Source organism: Lathamus discolor, chromosome 2, assembly GCF_037157495.1.
Source record: "Lathamus discolor isolate bLatDis1 chromosome 2, bLatDis1.hap1, whole genome shotgun sequence".
Classification (NCBI taxonomy): domain Eukaryota; kingdom Metazoa; phylum Chordata; class Aves; order Psittaciformes; family Psittacidae; genus Lathamus; species Lathamus discolor.
This window is the reverse complement of record NC_088885.1, coordinates 16543344-16557007: the sequence shown is the minus strand read 5'-3', so window position 1 is coordinate 16557007 and position 13664 is coordinate 16543344. Positions and strand designations below refer to the sequence as shown.

General features: G+C 48.0%; 2 protein-coding genes and 1 long non-coding RNA gene across 3 annotated transcripts; 2 read left to right on the top strand and 1 right to left on the bottom strand.

Annotated features, from left to right (window-relative positions):
- Positions 1 to 320: 320 nt before the first annotated feature.
- HOXA10 (homeobox A10) lies at positions 321 to 3458 on the top strand. Its single transcript, XM_065665934.1, has 2 exons — positions 321 to 1195; positions 2621 to 3458. Exons 1-2 carry the CDS (start codon positions 376 to 378, stop codon positions 2893 to 2895), a joined length of 1095 nt encoding a protein of 364 aa, XP_065522006.1. The 5' UTR covers positions 321 to 375; the 3' UTR covers positions 2896 to 3458.
- A 4131-nt stretch (positions 3459 to 7589) lies between these two features.
- On the bottom strand, positions 7590 to 10897 carry LOC136007750 (uncharacterized). The gene is made up of 3 exons (XR_010609840.1): positions 10586 to 10897; positions 9962 to 10290; positions 7590 to 8792 (listed from the first exon to the last, which is right to left on the bottom strand). It is a non-coding gene; the product is annotated as an uncharacterized LOC136007750 (long non-coding RNA).
- HOXA9 (homeobox A9) lies at positions 9247 to 12666 on the top strand. The gene is made up of 2 exons (XM_065665942.1): positions 9247 to 10091; positions 11221 to 12666. Exons 1-2 carry the CDS (start codon positions 9542 to 9544, stop codon positions 11457 to 11459), a joined length of 789 nt encoding a protein of 262 aa, XP_065522014.1. The 5' UTR covers positions 9247 to 9541; the 3' UTR covers positions 11460 to 12666.
- Positions 12667 to 13664: the final 998 nt, after the last annotated feature.

Here is a 13664-nt window from a genome sequence, read left to right as displayed (position 1 = left end):
ATAATAAACATTAGGACCGCCTGGCTATTTTATAGCGGAGAGTGTGATAAGAAAGGACCAGAACTTGGAGACAGAACCGGCAAAGACAGCTCCTTGCCTTTCGCCTTCCCCTTTGCTTCCCAGGATCGCGGCTCCTGCCTGGGAGCAGGCGCTTGCCCATATGGACGAAGTGTGTGAGCCAGTGTCTATGGAAATCCATATTGCACATTAATATCCATCTATCTCCCAAATTCAGAGGTCGACCTGAGAGCAGCTCTATGCATACGAAACCAGACGGGGAGGGGTTGCTGGGGAGGCCCGGGCTTCCATTGGCTGCAAGAGTCTGCCGTTGTGCGGGGGTATCTCTAATCATATTCAGCATGTTTTGCACAAGAAATGTCAGCCAGGAAGGGCTATCTGCTCCCTTCGCCAAATTATTCCACAACAATGTCATGCTCCGAGAGCCCGGCTGCAAACTCTTTTTTGGTAGACTCCTTGATCAGCTCGGGCAGAGGGGAAGCGGCGGGAGCAGGAGGAGGAGGCGGAGGAGGAGGCGGCTACTACCCCAACAGTGGTATCTACCTGCCACAACCGTCCGATCTGTCCTACGGGCTGCAAAGCTGCGGACTTTTCCCCGTTTTGAGCAAACGCAATGAAGGTACTTCTCAAAGCATGGTCCCCAGCTCGCACCCCTACGTGTCAGGGATGGAAGTGTGGCTAGACCCCCCCCGGTCCTGTCGCATGGAAGAGCCGGAGACCCAGCAGGCCACCTCGTGCTCCTTTGCTCCAAGCATTAAAGAAGAGAGCTCCTACTGCCTCTATGACTCAGAGAAATGCCCGAAGGGCTCGGCTGCCACCGACCTCGCTCCTTTCCCTCGGCTGAGTGCCGAGGTCAACCCAGCCGGCAGCGGCGGCGGCGTCCCCGTCCCGGGCTACTTCCGCCTTTCCCAGGCTTATGGCACCTCCAAGAGCTACGGCGCGGGGCCGGCCGGGGCTGCCCCCTTCCCTCCGCAGCCCCCCGGCCGCTTCCAGACGCCTCCATCTTTGCCTCCTGTCCCGGACGCGGGGAGGAAGGAGGACGAGGAGCGCTCCCCCAGCCCCTTGGCATGTGTCTCCCAGAGGGAGGACGAAACTCAGGCTTCATCTTCCACCGCAGAAGAGCTCTCTCCAGCTCCGTCAGAGAGCAGCAAAGCCTCTCCCGAGAAAGAGCCCGTAGGTAAGCGAATGGTGATGATGGTGATGGTGGTGGTGATGATTAAAAAAAAAAAAAAGAAAAAGAAAGAAAAAAAAACGGTTGCGGATCATAGTGGCATCGCGATGCAAAAGGAGGATCCCAGCTGCCCCGCGGGGCTGCCAAGAAGCGCTTCTCAGACTGACCTTCTGAACTTCGTAATATTAGGGCATGGGGTTGCCGTAAAAATTAATGTCCATCCTATAGCTTAAAACCCTTAGAGTCTCCGCTCTGGGCAACTTTAGCCCGCATGCTGCTTAAACATATAGAAAAACAAGATCAATCTTTCCCCTGTGATGTGAAGGTGCCTACCAGATAACAGAGATGTTTGTAAAGCATCCAAAATAAGCAATAGGCAGTGCCAATAAATAAACCTATTAACTCGGTAAGTTATATTTTACGATCCAGAATGCTTTTCGGAATAACAGCCGCGCTGAAATGTGCCATCTATGAACTGCCATCAAATTAGACTGATGAATGCACCGCGAATATCCTTCAACGTCTACACTAGATAACAGGGTTGTTATTTATTCATTCGCTTCTTTATTTCCCTTTCGGGTCCCCATGGCAAAAAAAATAACTCCCCTTCCCTGGGCGGCAGACTTTGCAGGCGCTTCTCTCCGGCTGCATTTCAGACGCTCTGTTATTCCTTCAGAGCGGCACATTGGAAAATGATAAGGTCAAAACAAAACAAGAAAGCGGAAACCTACTAGAGAGACAACCCCAAACCAGGAACCACTCCGAGCCATCGAGGGATCAGTATTACCTCTTTCCTAGCCACTTCCAGTGATAGGAATAAACAGCCTGTAATGGGGGATTTTTAGTATTGAGGGTTTTGGTGTGTTTTTTGTTTTGTTTTGTTTTTTTTCCTTCCCAGAAATGGTTGGATAAGAGAGGCCCGAGGAGAAGCTCCCCGGGAAGACAGGGAGGCTCCGGCTCCTCAGCTCACCTTGTTTCCTAACTCCAGAACATGCTTGTGAAGTTCAGATCCACGCATGCTTTGTTTTTTGGAAGCAGGTGCCCGAGGGTGTGTGAAATAAGCCTCCAGGCCATTTACCAAGCACCCCCCAGTAGCAGTGGGCTCGGAGAGGCCGAGGGGGAACTAATAAGAGCGTGTTTTGGAGGGTCGGAGATGAACTACTAAGCGGGGCACTCTGCCCCTCCCGAGGCTGGCCGGAGCTTTTTTGAGGAAAGGGAGATTTTCCCCGTCGGATTCAGGATCACTGGGAAACCGGTTTGAAGCTCTCGGTTCCCACAAAGACACCCCACATTACAACAGCCTGCAAGTGACAGAGAGAGCTTCCCAAACACACACCCGCACACACACAGATGCTCCTTCCACCCTGTCCCTCCCTGGCTCATTGCCTTCTACCCGCTGGTAACGTCCCTTTTTTACTTTCTCAAAACTAGGCAATTCAAAAGGAGAAAATGCAGCAAACTGGCTCACGGCAAAAAGTGGCAGAAAGAAACGGTGCCCCTATACCAAGCATCAAACTCTCGAGCTGGAAAAGGAGTTTCTATTCAATATGTACCTGACTCGTGAGCGTCGCCTAGAGATCAGCCGCACAGTCCACCTCACAGACAGACAAGTTAAAATCTGGTTTCAGAACCGCAGAATGAAACTGAAGAAGATGAACAGAGAAAATAGGATTCGGGAGCTCACAGCCAACTTTAATTTCTCTTGATGAACCCATAAACACATCTTTATGGTTTAAAGAGCCAGTATCATTTTCCTAGGCTGTAGTCATCCGCACCTGTATGGATTAACGATTTTAGGGGCTCTCAATATGTCCTTAACCTCTTAAGAACTACTTTGGAGTGGGAAGGGAGGGTGGGGGAACACGACTAAAGCTAAGTTAATGCACAAAATGCCGTGCGTGAACCTCCCCGCTTCCTTCGGCCTTTCCGGGGGCCGGCTTGTTCCTTTAAGCTTTCAAACACATAAATGCCATTTCGGGAGCTGCAAATATCTTTTCCCCCATATCTCTCTCTCTGAAAAGTAAACAAGCTTGGTTAAAGGAGTATTCTTTAAAATTAGAAGCCGTATAACTTGAACTGTCCGTAGCTGCACAATGAAGAATTTAAGCCTTGCCATATTTCTATATATTGGGAGCTTTCTTCCCCTCCCCCTTTTCCTTCGAAAAGCAGACTTACAATAATGAAATGCAGGCATCCTTTAACAGGGCTTCATGGGAACGGGTATTAAGAGAGATTCTTTTCTTTTTTTTTTTTTTTTTTTTTTTTGCTTTACCTTAAAAGTAAATATTACAGCTTTAAAATTGGCCAGGAAAATGAAATCTCTTCTCTTTAAAGGTATAAAAGCGTTCGTATTGCTCATGGACTAAATTATGACACTTACCTCTGAATTTCTCTCTTTCTGGTTGTAGATATTTACTTAATGTAGTTTTGCTTAAATATGTGGAAATAGTGATCTTTTTTTTGTCTATAAATAACGTTACCGTTGGTAACGCATGACAAGCACACAGAAATTCCCCTTTGAGAAGAAAGTGGTCACTTTTTCCTCACTAATTTCACTGAAAACTATATATCCTGATCATCAGACGGGCTTTCTGAGCCAGAGTCTGAGATTGCGAGGGAGGAAATGTTCGTCTTCCTTTATACTGTGAAGTTAAATGCATTAAAGGGTGAAACATATAGGTGGAAAAAAATAGAAAAAAAAAAAGAAAGAAAGAAAAAAGGGGAAAAATTATAAATACAGATATGTATAAATGTCTATTATTATTAAAATGCCGATACTGTTTTAAGCAAATGCATTCTATCATTATTATAAATGTTAGTTCTAGCTATATCTAGTTCTTACCTTAAATCGGAATAAATTAATATTGTAATGCTGCTGTGCGTGAAAAAGACGATGTTTATGTTCTCATAGAAGAATAAAATACCGTGGAATGAATCCTTTTAATTTTACCTCTTTTTGTGACTGTTTATCCTCAGGTTCTACTTTATGTCTTCGAGAACTTTTACAACAGGAATAGTTGCCTAAACCCCCTGCAATTACTTTAGGAATCTATTTAAATATTACCTAGACGGTCGTAATTTGTCTGGGCCATATAGCGATGGTGCTCTAAGGTTTGTCGGCTTTTGTTCAGTTTTATGACTTGCTAGTATATCTGGATTGTTGCTGTCCTGAACGAGTGGTTTCAGTTGACCGAGGAGCTGCATAGACTGAGGAAGCAAATTACTATTTCTTGAGGGTAGGGAAATGATTTTTTTTTTCTTTAATCAAACACCTACAAGTGTGCGGAGATCTTTTACATCAGAGGACGGTGACAAAATTCTAGCTTTATCTCAGGGCTGAGAAGAAATCGTAAAGGTGAGCTCATGGAGAGGGGGGTACCCCAGCCTCGCCTCCCTGCCAGTGGTCTCCTCCAGACAAGACTATTCCCTACCTGTCTGCATGTGGAAGAGCTTATTTCACCTATGCTGTTTTGGGTTTTTATTGGTTGGGATTTTTTTGTTTGCTTTGCATCCTCCCTTCTTTGCTGCATGTTTAACTGATTGAGTCTTGCACAAAGGGAAGGCAAAAGGAGGTCTGGGAGGAGAGAGAGAGCTAATGCTTCCTTGCGGGGCTATGTATGCTGGGAGGAGGGGGGGACAGACTTTGAACCCTAGCTCCTTGGGAGCCTTTAGCTTCTCGTGATGTTAACATTGGCGTGCATGGCCTTTTCTTCCCGATTGTATCTGCATGGAGAGGCGAAAGCTGCCCGGGAAGGGTGGGGTGGTGATGGTGATGTTATTATATATTTTTCTTGTTTTCATTAACCCACCCGAAGCTGTCCGGGGACCGCGGAGGGGCGCCGGCGGGGCGGGCGGGAGAGAGGGATGTTTTAGTCACGTTTCTGGTTTTATTTTTGTAGCGGGATCCTTGCGTTAAGGACCACGGCAATGGGAAAGTAATAATTAGCGCCTGAGAACTGCTCTGTGGTTTAGGTAGTTTCATGTTGTTGGGGCTCCACCTTTCTCTCTACAGCATGAAACTGCCTTAATTACTTCAGTTGATATCATCACCAGGTATGCTTGGTGCGAGGGTCCTTTCTGCCCGAAGAAATCTTAGCGCTGAACTGATCTGTAGGCGTCAAGTCCCAATGCCATTGTTCCCCATCTGCAACGGAGCCTCCTTTGATTCCTCAGATAAACACGGCAGCCGAGGGGGGAAGCTTGGCAAGTTCTTCAAGGTTAGCTAGCTCCTAAGCGAGTCCCTGCCTGCTTGCGGGATTTTAATATATCTCGTAGGCTGCATTCAAGGTCAGGTGCGGTTTTGTGTTCCGCTCGGCGTGTGTCGAGCTCGGGGGGCTGGAGAAGCTTGGGGGTGGGGGTGGGGGGAGAGAAACGCTGTTTATATTTTTCTGCCTGGATTTATTAAAAAACAGAGACCCGAAAGCCTGCCTGGGGGAGGGAGTTGGGAGAGATCAAGTCTGCCGGCCCCGCTCCGCGTACCCATCGCAAACAAGGCCCCGGAGCGCAGGGGCAGTGGCCGGGTGGACCCCACTCGCGGTGCGGGTGCGCAGCCCCGAGCGGCCCCGCCGGCTGCTCTACCCCATGTTGGGGGTGTCTATTGCCCGCCTGGGCCTGTCGAGAGGCTCCGCCGACACCGCGATACCTCCCGTCAGATCCGCTCCCCCGGGGCTTCCCCGCGGCCCGCAAGGCCTCGGTTACGATCACGACTGCGGCGCGGCCGTTCTCCGCGGCGGCGGAGAGGGCAACAGCGACCTCTCCGGGCCCGCCGCCGCTGCCACCACCGCCGTCTTTTGTGTCCGCAGCGCTGCCGCGGGCAGGGGCCGTCTCCCGCCGAGCCCTCCGCCAGTTCCGGCACCGCAGCGAAGCGGGGCACCCTCGGCAGCTGGAAGGCAGGCAGGGGAAACTGCAGAAAATTCGATCTCAGTGTGTATGCATTTCTATTTATTTGGTAGTGACTGTGATTATTTCTGCCTAAAAAATATTTAAAAAAACCCCCAACTTTTTCAAAACTCGAACTGGGATGCGGGAACTCGGAGGAGTTTGGATAACGGATTCATCTAGACCCATCCTAGCCTTTCTTAGAGAAGGAGATGTCCTTGGCTGGGACAGGAGCAGAGCTCGACGTTGCAGTCAAATTTAAGTGTTTATGTCTGCCTCTACCCCCACTGCACATCTGACGGGCTATCTGCTGTGATCGTGCGGGGAGTGTGTTTACAGTGTGTATGTCCGTGCCTGCCTGTACGGTCTTTGTACATAGGTTTGCCTCTGCTCTTTATTTCTCTTCTTTCTTTTTTTTTTTTTTTCAGCATCATCCTGATTTTTGATTCCTTTACTTTAATTATAGGGTTTTATTTTCTCTCCGCCATGCCAGAATACCTCCGTGCATTCGTAGCACTGGCGATTCAGTGAGAGAGGTTTGCGGTGGCAGGAAACCCTAGGGAAAGGCGATCCTGAACTTCCCGTTCAGGAGTGCTTGCCAAGTCCCGTGCATTCCTGCCCCGCGCCCGCGTACGCTCCGCGCCTCCTGCTAAAGTAACAGGGCTTGCAGATACCCTTCACTTAAAAACCGACAGGGTCCTTCCTTTTACAACCTGGGGTAAAAGGCAGTAGGGTGGGACCTCTGCTAACTTGGTTATATCGAGGTGGAGGGCAGGGAGTAATTTTGTTCAGGCACGATGGCTCCAACGGTGCTTCGTTCCTGGGAATTCGGATTTCATTGTGCAATTTGATGTGAACGTTTGGAGGCTTTTGCCTCCGAATGTCTGAGCCACCAAAACCTTCAGTAATTTGCAACGCAAATCGTGGGGAGCCCCCGCTAGCCTTGGTGGCTCGCTTGCAAAATGGGCTTTGAGGAAAAAAGGGGTCTAAAAGACGAAAAGAGAGACGAATGCTCCAGCGTTATTATCAGCAACGTGACCTCGTGAAAAACGCCTGTAATTATTTGCTGTATTTTATCCCTTGCTCTCTGTACATCCGCTCCTGCCACTTGGCTGCTGACAGTGAGCAAAGGCAGAATTTTACAGGGAAATAAAAACTCAGGCACTTTCTTTAAAGCGTTACTGTTATTGTTATTCATTTGCTATTATTTTTGGTGGGCAACCAAAAAAATGAAACCCGCTGCAAGTCGAGAACCCAAATTCGAATATAAACATCCAGGACTCCTGCAGCTAAGATTATTTTTTCTGAATGGAAAAAGGAAGTTCTACAATCACATTTCACCACAGCTGACTCTCAATAATAAATACAAATGACGTCGAGTTCCGTCTTTCCAGGAAAGAAATACAGTTATTTTGTACTATTACGGCGTGTCTATACAATGGCCAAAAAAAAAAGAAAAAAAACCCCACCAAAACACACACACACACAAAAAAACACCACCAAAAAAAAAAAAAAAGAAGAAGAACAACCGAGGAGAGCTTTATTTGCATCTTTTAAATTGCTAGAAAATAACGGGCTCCTTGTTTGTGGAGATCTTGCAACTGTTCCGTAATTTTCGAACTCTAATGGGGGATAATAGTTTCATTATGGGCCTTTGTAATCGTGAATGGGGGGTGAGAACGTTGTTAAAATCGGATCTCTGTAAGATTTCAGATTAAACTGTTGGGAAGACATGAAAAGAAAAAGAAAGAGAGAAAGAGAGAGGGGGAGCGAGAGAGGGAGAGAGACAGCCACATAGCGATGTAAAACTAATTAGAACCACACTTTCGCATGCACAATATTTACACGTGATTTTAATTATTACTCAGCCGTCCCTACCATTTGCCGGGCTCTATTTTCAATAAAAACTATTTCGAGTAAATTGAGCCACTCGCCGAGATTTTTTGTGCCCCCTGCATTCTACTGACCGCGCTCCTTCTCTAACCGCGGGGATAAACAGCGTGAGCCTCCGCCGGAGGAGAAAACCCAGGGAGTCGCAGGCGTGTTTGCAGAGCGCTCAGCCACGACTTTAATTCCTAACACTGGACTTGGATCTGGCCGCCTCTTACTTTTCCCCCGCGCACCCTCCCCTCTTGTAACCCTCCGCTCGGTTTCCGATGCCGCTAGCGTGTGTCCTGCAGTCAAAAGGAGGTGCCAGCAAATAACTAACTATATTTGCACATAAATTTGATTCACCAGATTGCGGGACGGCCGACTGCGAGCGCCCCTTTGATAGCCGCCCGGAGAAGCAGGGTGCCTTTCGGCAGCGGGGAGACGGGGCTTTTTCACCCTTTTCCCCCCGCTGCTTCCCTGCATAGTTAAAGAATTAATCGTCGTGATAAATACCGCCGCCCGGCTCTGACCGCACTCCTTCTCTCCCTGCCGGGACGAAGTCTTCGTTCACCTCCGGCCGCCCAGCCCTGGCCTCCTCTCCCCGGCCTGGCGAGGGGGTCCGCGTTCGCAGCGGCCCCATCCAAGGGCAGGGGCGGGCAGGCACGGCGGGGAGGACTCGGAGGGTGTGCCGGTCACTGCCGCGATCTCTCTAGCAGGGTGGGGTGGGTGGTGAAGTGCAGTTTGGTGCGGGCCAGCCCAAATACCCGAGCCAGCCCCTGCCGCGGTGCTCCTCCGACCCGGCGGCCGGGTTGCTGGAAGGGGATAATTTGAATTTGACTTTTCGATGCCGGCTCTGCTGTGAACGGAACGGTATTATTTACAGTGAGTTCCCAAACTAAACACAATAGTATAATTTAACCTTTCCAAGCACTCGTAAATTTTTACTGCTGTGAAACACAGCGATGCAAATGAGCGCGCTCATAGGTACTGACTTAGTAACAACCCCGTGGTTCCTGAAACAATAACTCCTTATGAAATATAATAAATACATATTTAACTACAGTATACCGCAACTGCTATTTTGCTTTTTTTTTTTTTTTTTTTATTATGGTATCATTTTATGTGAAGGTCTCAGATCACAAGGGTGGTGGGGGTTTTTATTTAATTTTTTTTTTTTCCTAGGGTAACACGGCCCACTGATGGGATGATTAATTATAATATAAAATAGTCCGTTTAAACGAAAAAAAAAAAAAAAGGTAAAAGATGGAAGAGAGAGGGAAGGGGGGAGCGTAATACGGAATCTGATCTTTTCATCTCGGTTGGCTACAATTAAAACAAACCCCGCCGTATAACTCAAATATCCCTTTGCATAAAAACATATGGCCTCGCTATAAAAATTATGGCTGGAAAACAGTGACCCATTAATAGCCCGCGGACTGATTTATACTTTATTGTTCTGCTCCCCCCGCCACGTGACCGGGGCAGCCAATGGGCGCCCGGGCTGCCCTCAACTTATTACTGAGTCTACTTCTCCGCCAGCACCAAGTTGTTACGTGAAACCCGCAGCCCCGAACCGCGGCGGGTCCGCCGCCCGCGCCCGCCATGTCGGCTCCCGGGACCCTCAGCAATTACTACGTGGACTCCTTCCTGGTGCCGGAGGGGGACGAGCTGTCGGCGCCCCGCTACCCCCCCGCCCCACTGGGGCCGCCGCCGCAGCGGCCGGCTGCGCTGGCCGAGCACCCCGAGCTGGCCCCCTGCAGCTTCCAGCCCAAGGCGCCCGTCTTCGGCCCCCCCTGGAGCCCCGCGCACCCCGCCGGCGCCAGCGGCGTCCCCGCCGTCTACCACCCCTACGCGCACCACCAGGCGCCTGTGGCACCGCCCGACGGCAGGTACATGCGTTCGTGGCTTGAGCCTGTGCCGGGCTCCTTGTCTTTCCCCGGGTTACCTACCGGCAGGCATTACGGCATTAAACCTGAACCGCTGGCGGCCAGGAGGGCTGACTGTACCACGTTTGACACTCACACTTTGTCTCTCTCTGATTATGCTTGTGGTTCTCCTCCAGTTGATAGGGATAAGCAAAGCCACGAAGGGGCATTCTCTGAAAGCAATGGAGAAAGTGAGGCAAACGGAGAGAAACCGCAGATCGATCCAAGTAAGTGGGACTGCGAGGGTCATGGACTTCAGGGCACTGCGCCGGCGGCGGGGAGGTGGCGAGGTGCTGCGGTTAGTTGCGCGGCCGAGCACCGGCTGCCACCGCCGCCGCTCCAGCTCGCGGGGGTCTGCCATCTGCAGAAGCCAGCGCTGCCTTCCGCAGGCTTGAACGGGATCTAGGATGGCTCGGGCTTTCCTGGCTGAAAGGAAACAAAAAACCCACCCTACAGCTGCAACTTAAAAAGAGCAAAAAAAAAAAAAAAACAAAAACCAAAACCAAAAACAACCCCACCAACCAACCCCCAAATCCAGAAAGGCAAAAGCCGCCCACCCTCCCTCCTCAGCCATCCCAGCAAACTTCGCTGGACGCGTTTGCATCCTCCTGCCCCAAGCAGACGCCGGGGAGAGGGTGTCTAGAAAGCATCGGATGTGAATCTGGTCTTTTTGAGACGGCTCGCAGGCCTGGGAAGCTCTTGCGGTGCTGAATGCACAAACCTCGCCGTTGACTTGGTCACTTCCCTCCCCCATTTCGTCTCTTCGGTGGAAAAACCCAGCAGGGCTGGATGGTCCCAGAGCTGTGGAACTGGTGGCAGAACGCCTCGGGGTTGCTATCGCTATTAACGCCGTGCGAATGAGGGTCCTAAGCGGGCGAGGTTTTAATTATGCCAGCTGCAGACTGACTTGCCAGCTCCCTGGGTCTTGCCAGTGATGACACAGGAGAAGGCCGAAATTAAAAAGTGAAACAATTTCGATGACATATTGGTCTGACTGGTCACTCCGCAGGCTGGCAGTTGGGGGGGGGGGAGCAGGAAGGAGGGAGGGAGCTAGCAGAGAGAGAGTGAGGAGAAAGTATTTCAAAATTGCATCCTATAAACAATAAAAAAGGCGAGGAGAGGTGGGAGCTGCGGGGCTCTGCTGCATGTCGTTGCGTGTGACCTCTCCATGTGTGTGTATTTTGGAATCCATTGTGCCTCATTATCTCCTGTGCCTGGGGAAATGAGAGGCACCTCTAAACCCCAATATCGGGACACATACGCCGCTCGTCCTGCGTGGATCTCCCTTCCCAGCCCCCTTCTCCTTATACTCCCACCCTCCCCGAGCCTGAACTTCTCCTGTTGTTTTCGTTGTAGATAATCCAGCTGCTAACTGGCTCCACGCAAGGTCCACCAGGAAAAAGCGCTGCCCTTACACCAAGCACCAGACCCTGGAACTGGAGAAGGAGTTCCTGTTCAATATGTATCTCACTAGGGACCGCAGATACGAGGTGGCGAGGCTCCTCAATTTAACTGAGAGACAAGTGAAAATCTGGTTTCAAAACAGGAGGATGAAAATGAAGAAAATCAACAAAGATCGAGCAAAGGACGAATGACGGCGACATGGGGTTAAATGAAAAATGCACAAAGTTAAAAAAAAAAAAAAAAGAAAAAAAGAGAAAAAAACCCCAAGAAAAATAAGTTAAAAACAAAACAAAAAACCCTTCCCTGGAGCCCTGCCATGCAATGCGTCTGGGTCCAGGCCTCATTTTTTTTTTTCCCTTGGCAAATTGTGATTATGATTGTACCTTGATTGTCACAGAGAGCAGTTTGCCAGGAGAGGTACAGTAAGACTTTTAATTTTCTAACAGGAAAGAAAAAGGGGGCATTAGCACGAAAAGGCTGTTTAGCTGGCTTGTATAAATCTACCTGTTTCTTCACTTATGGAAAGAAAAAAAAAGAAAAAAGAAAAAAACTACCTTTTCATAATGCACAACTATTTACGGACTGTATAGTTTAGTCTTACGTAGTTAATTTTATTCGCTCTTTGCGCGGCAGAGAGATCTCTGCTCTAATACTTGAACACTGTGTTTTATTGTGGTAATTATGTTTGTGACTCAATTTATGTGCTTGGGTGCTGTACCGGATGTAATGGTGTAAGCTAGAATTCAATTTGAACTCAGGTTGTTTATTATAAAAATTGCATAGAGTATAGCTCTGTAGTGTATTAAGTCTTTTCTGTATAATTAGACAGTTAACCTTTGATTGTAAAATATATATATTATATATATCCCAACGCAAAAAGAGAAGGAAAAAAAAAAAAAAGGCTTGTCTGGGATGTCTGGGAATTAAGGTTTGAAGCAAGTCATTTTAGTATGCACAATTGATATATATATAGTACTGTCGTTGTCGGTTGTATATACAATCTATATATTAAAAAAAGTAAATAAACAGACTAGCTTAAATATTGTTTTTGCACCAGTGAGCAGTTATCAGATTTCGGAGCTATACGTATATGTGAGAAGGGTAACTACCTATGGTTTACGTTTTAATTTTAATCGAATGATTTGATGGTTATTGTAATGAAGGTTAATTTTATTGATAATAAATTATACGCTATAAAAACCTACATTTGGTTATTGTAAATTTGTATCGATTAAAAAAAAAAAAAAAAAAAAAAAAAAGAAGGAAGAAATCCGGGGAGTTATGTTGATGCAGAACGTACACTGTCTGTTTTGAAATAGTTACCTCAAGGCCTACTGACCAAATCATTGTGTTGAAATGATATTTAACTTTTTGCCAAATAAACTATATTGATTCTTTTCTACTTTGTGATGCTTTAAGATTATTAAGAAGGGGGTCTTCCATAGCACGCTGAATCTCGCCCACAGATGCGGCAAGGGTAGGGCAGCCGCCGAGGCAATATTATTTCGGCGTCAGTTCTATAAATGCAGACCCCAGGAGATAAAATTTGCTCTTATTTTAGTCCGAAATGGGAAGATCCGGGTCCCGAATGCCATTGCTTGGCTGAGAGGAGGCTTTTCTTCCCCCCTTCCGGATATAATTTGGGAAGCAGGCCGAGGAGGAAGCCCCTTCCCCTGGCAGTGGAGGCATAGCACTCAGTTAACGCGGATTTAATAAATTCGCCTGGCGGGGCAGTGGATTTAAGACCAAACCAAAATGTCCGACGTTCTGCTATAGGGACAATAATGTAAATCAGCTCAGACAGCGACATTTAAGCTGAGATGGTTAATTAGCCTCCACCAGAAAATGCCTAGCGCTTAGCGTACTTCCCAAGCTCTGTGAGAAACGCCTTCATTTTAGGGTTATCCCTTTTAGAGATAATTGCCCATGCAAAATATGTTATTTCAAACATCACTCCCTTTTTCCTTCTCCTGCCATCGCATTTGGGATATTTTTTTTCCCTTTTAAATTTCCCGTGGCAAATAAAAATAACGCGTTGCATTTTACTAGCGCCTCAGATTATATATGTGTATATATATAGATATAGGTACAGATAAAATTTTACAAACAATTATAGCAGAATTTATGGTGTCAATTTCACTCGCTGATTTAGCCGAAGGAAAGAGGTGGGCTGGAAGCAGGCTAGAGCACCGGAGACAAAATAGGATTTATTTTTTAAAAACACAAGAAGGTGTCTTTGGAGTGGAAGATTTCCACACGCACGCCCCCCATCCCTCCGCTGCACTCACCCCTCCCCCGCCGCCCCAAGCCAAACCAAGCTCAGCAACAAAAGAAAACAGCGAAGTCTGTGAGCTTGCTGAAATTTACCCTTGTTTTGGGCGGACATCTTACTGCTC

Coding starts and splice junctions, on each gene's coding strand:
- HOXA10 (XM_065665934.1), top strand. CDS start 376: ATGTCAGCCAGGAAGGGCTATCTGCTCCCTTCGCCAAATTATTCCACA. Junction 1,196..2,620: donor TCCCGAGAAAGAGCCCGTAG/GTAAGCGAATGG, acceptor TCTCAAAACTAG/GCAATTCAAAAGGAGAAAAT.
- HOXA9 (XM_065665942.1), top strand. CDS start 9,542: ATGTCGGCTCCCGGGACCCTCAGCAATTACTACGTGGACTCCTTCCTG. Junction 10,092..11,220: donor GAAACCGCAGATCGATCCAA/GTAAGTGGGACT, acceptor TTTTCGTTGTAG/ATAATCCAGCTGCTAACTGG.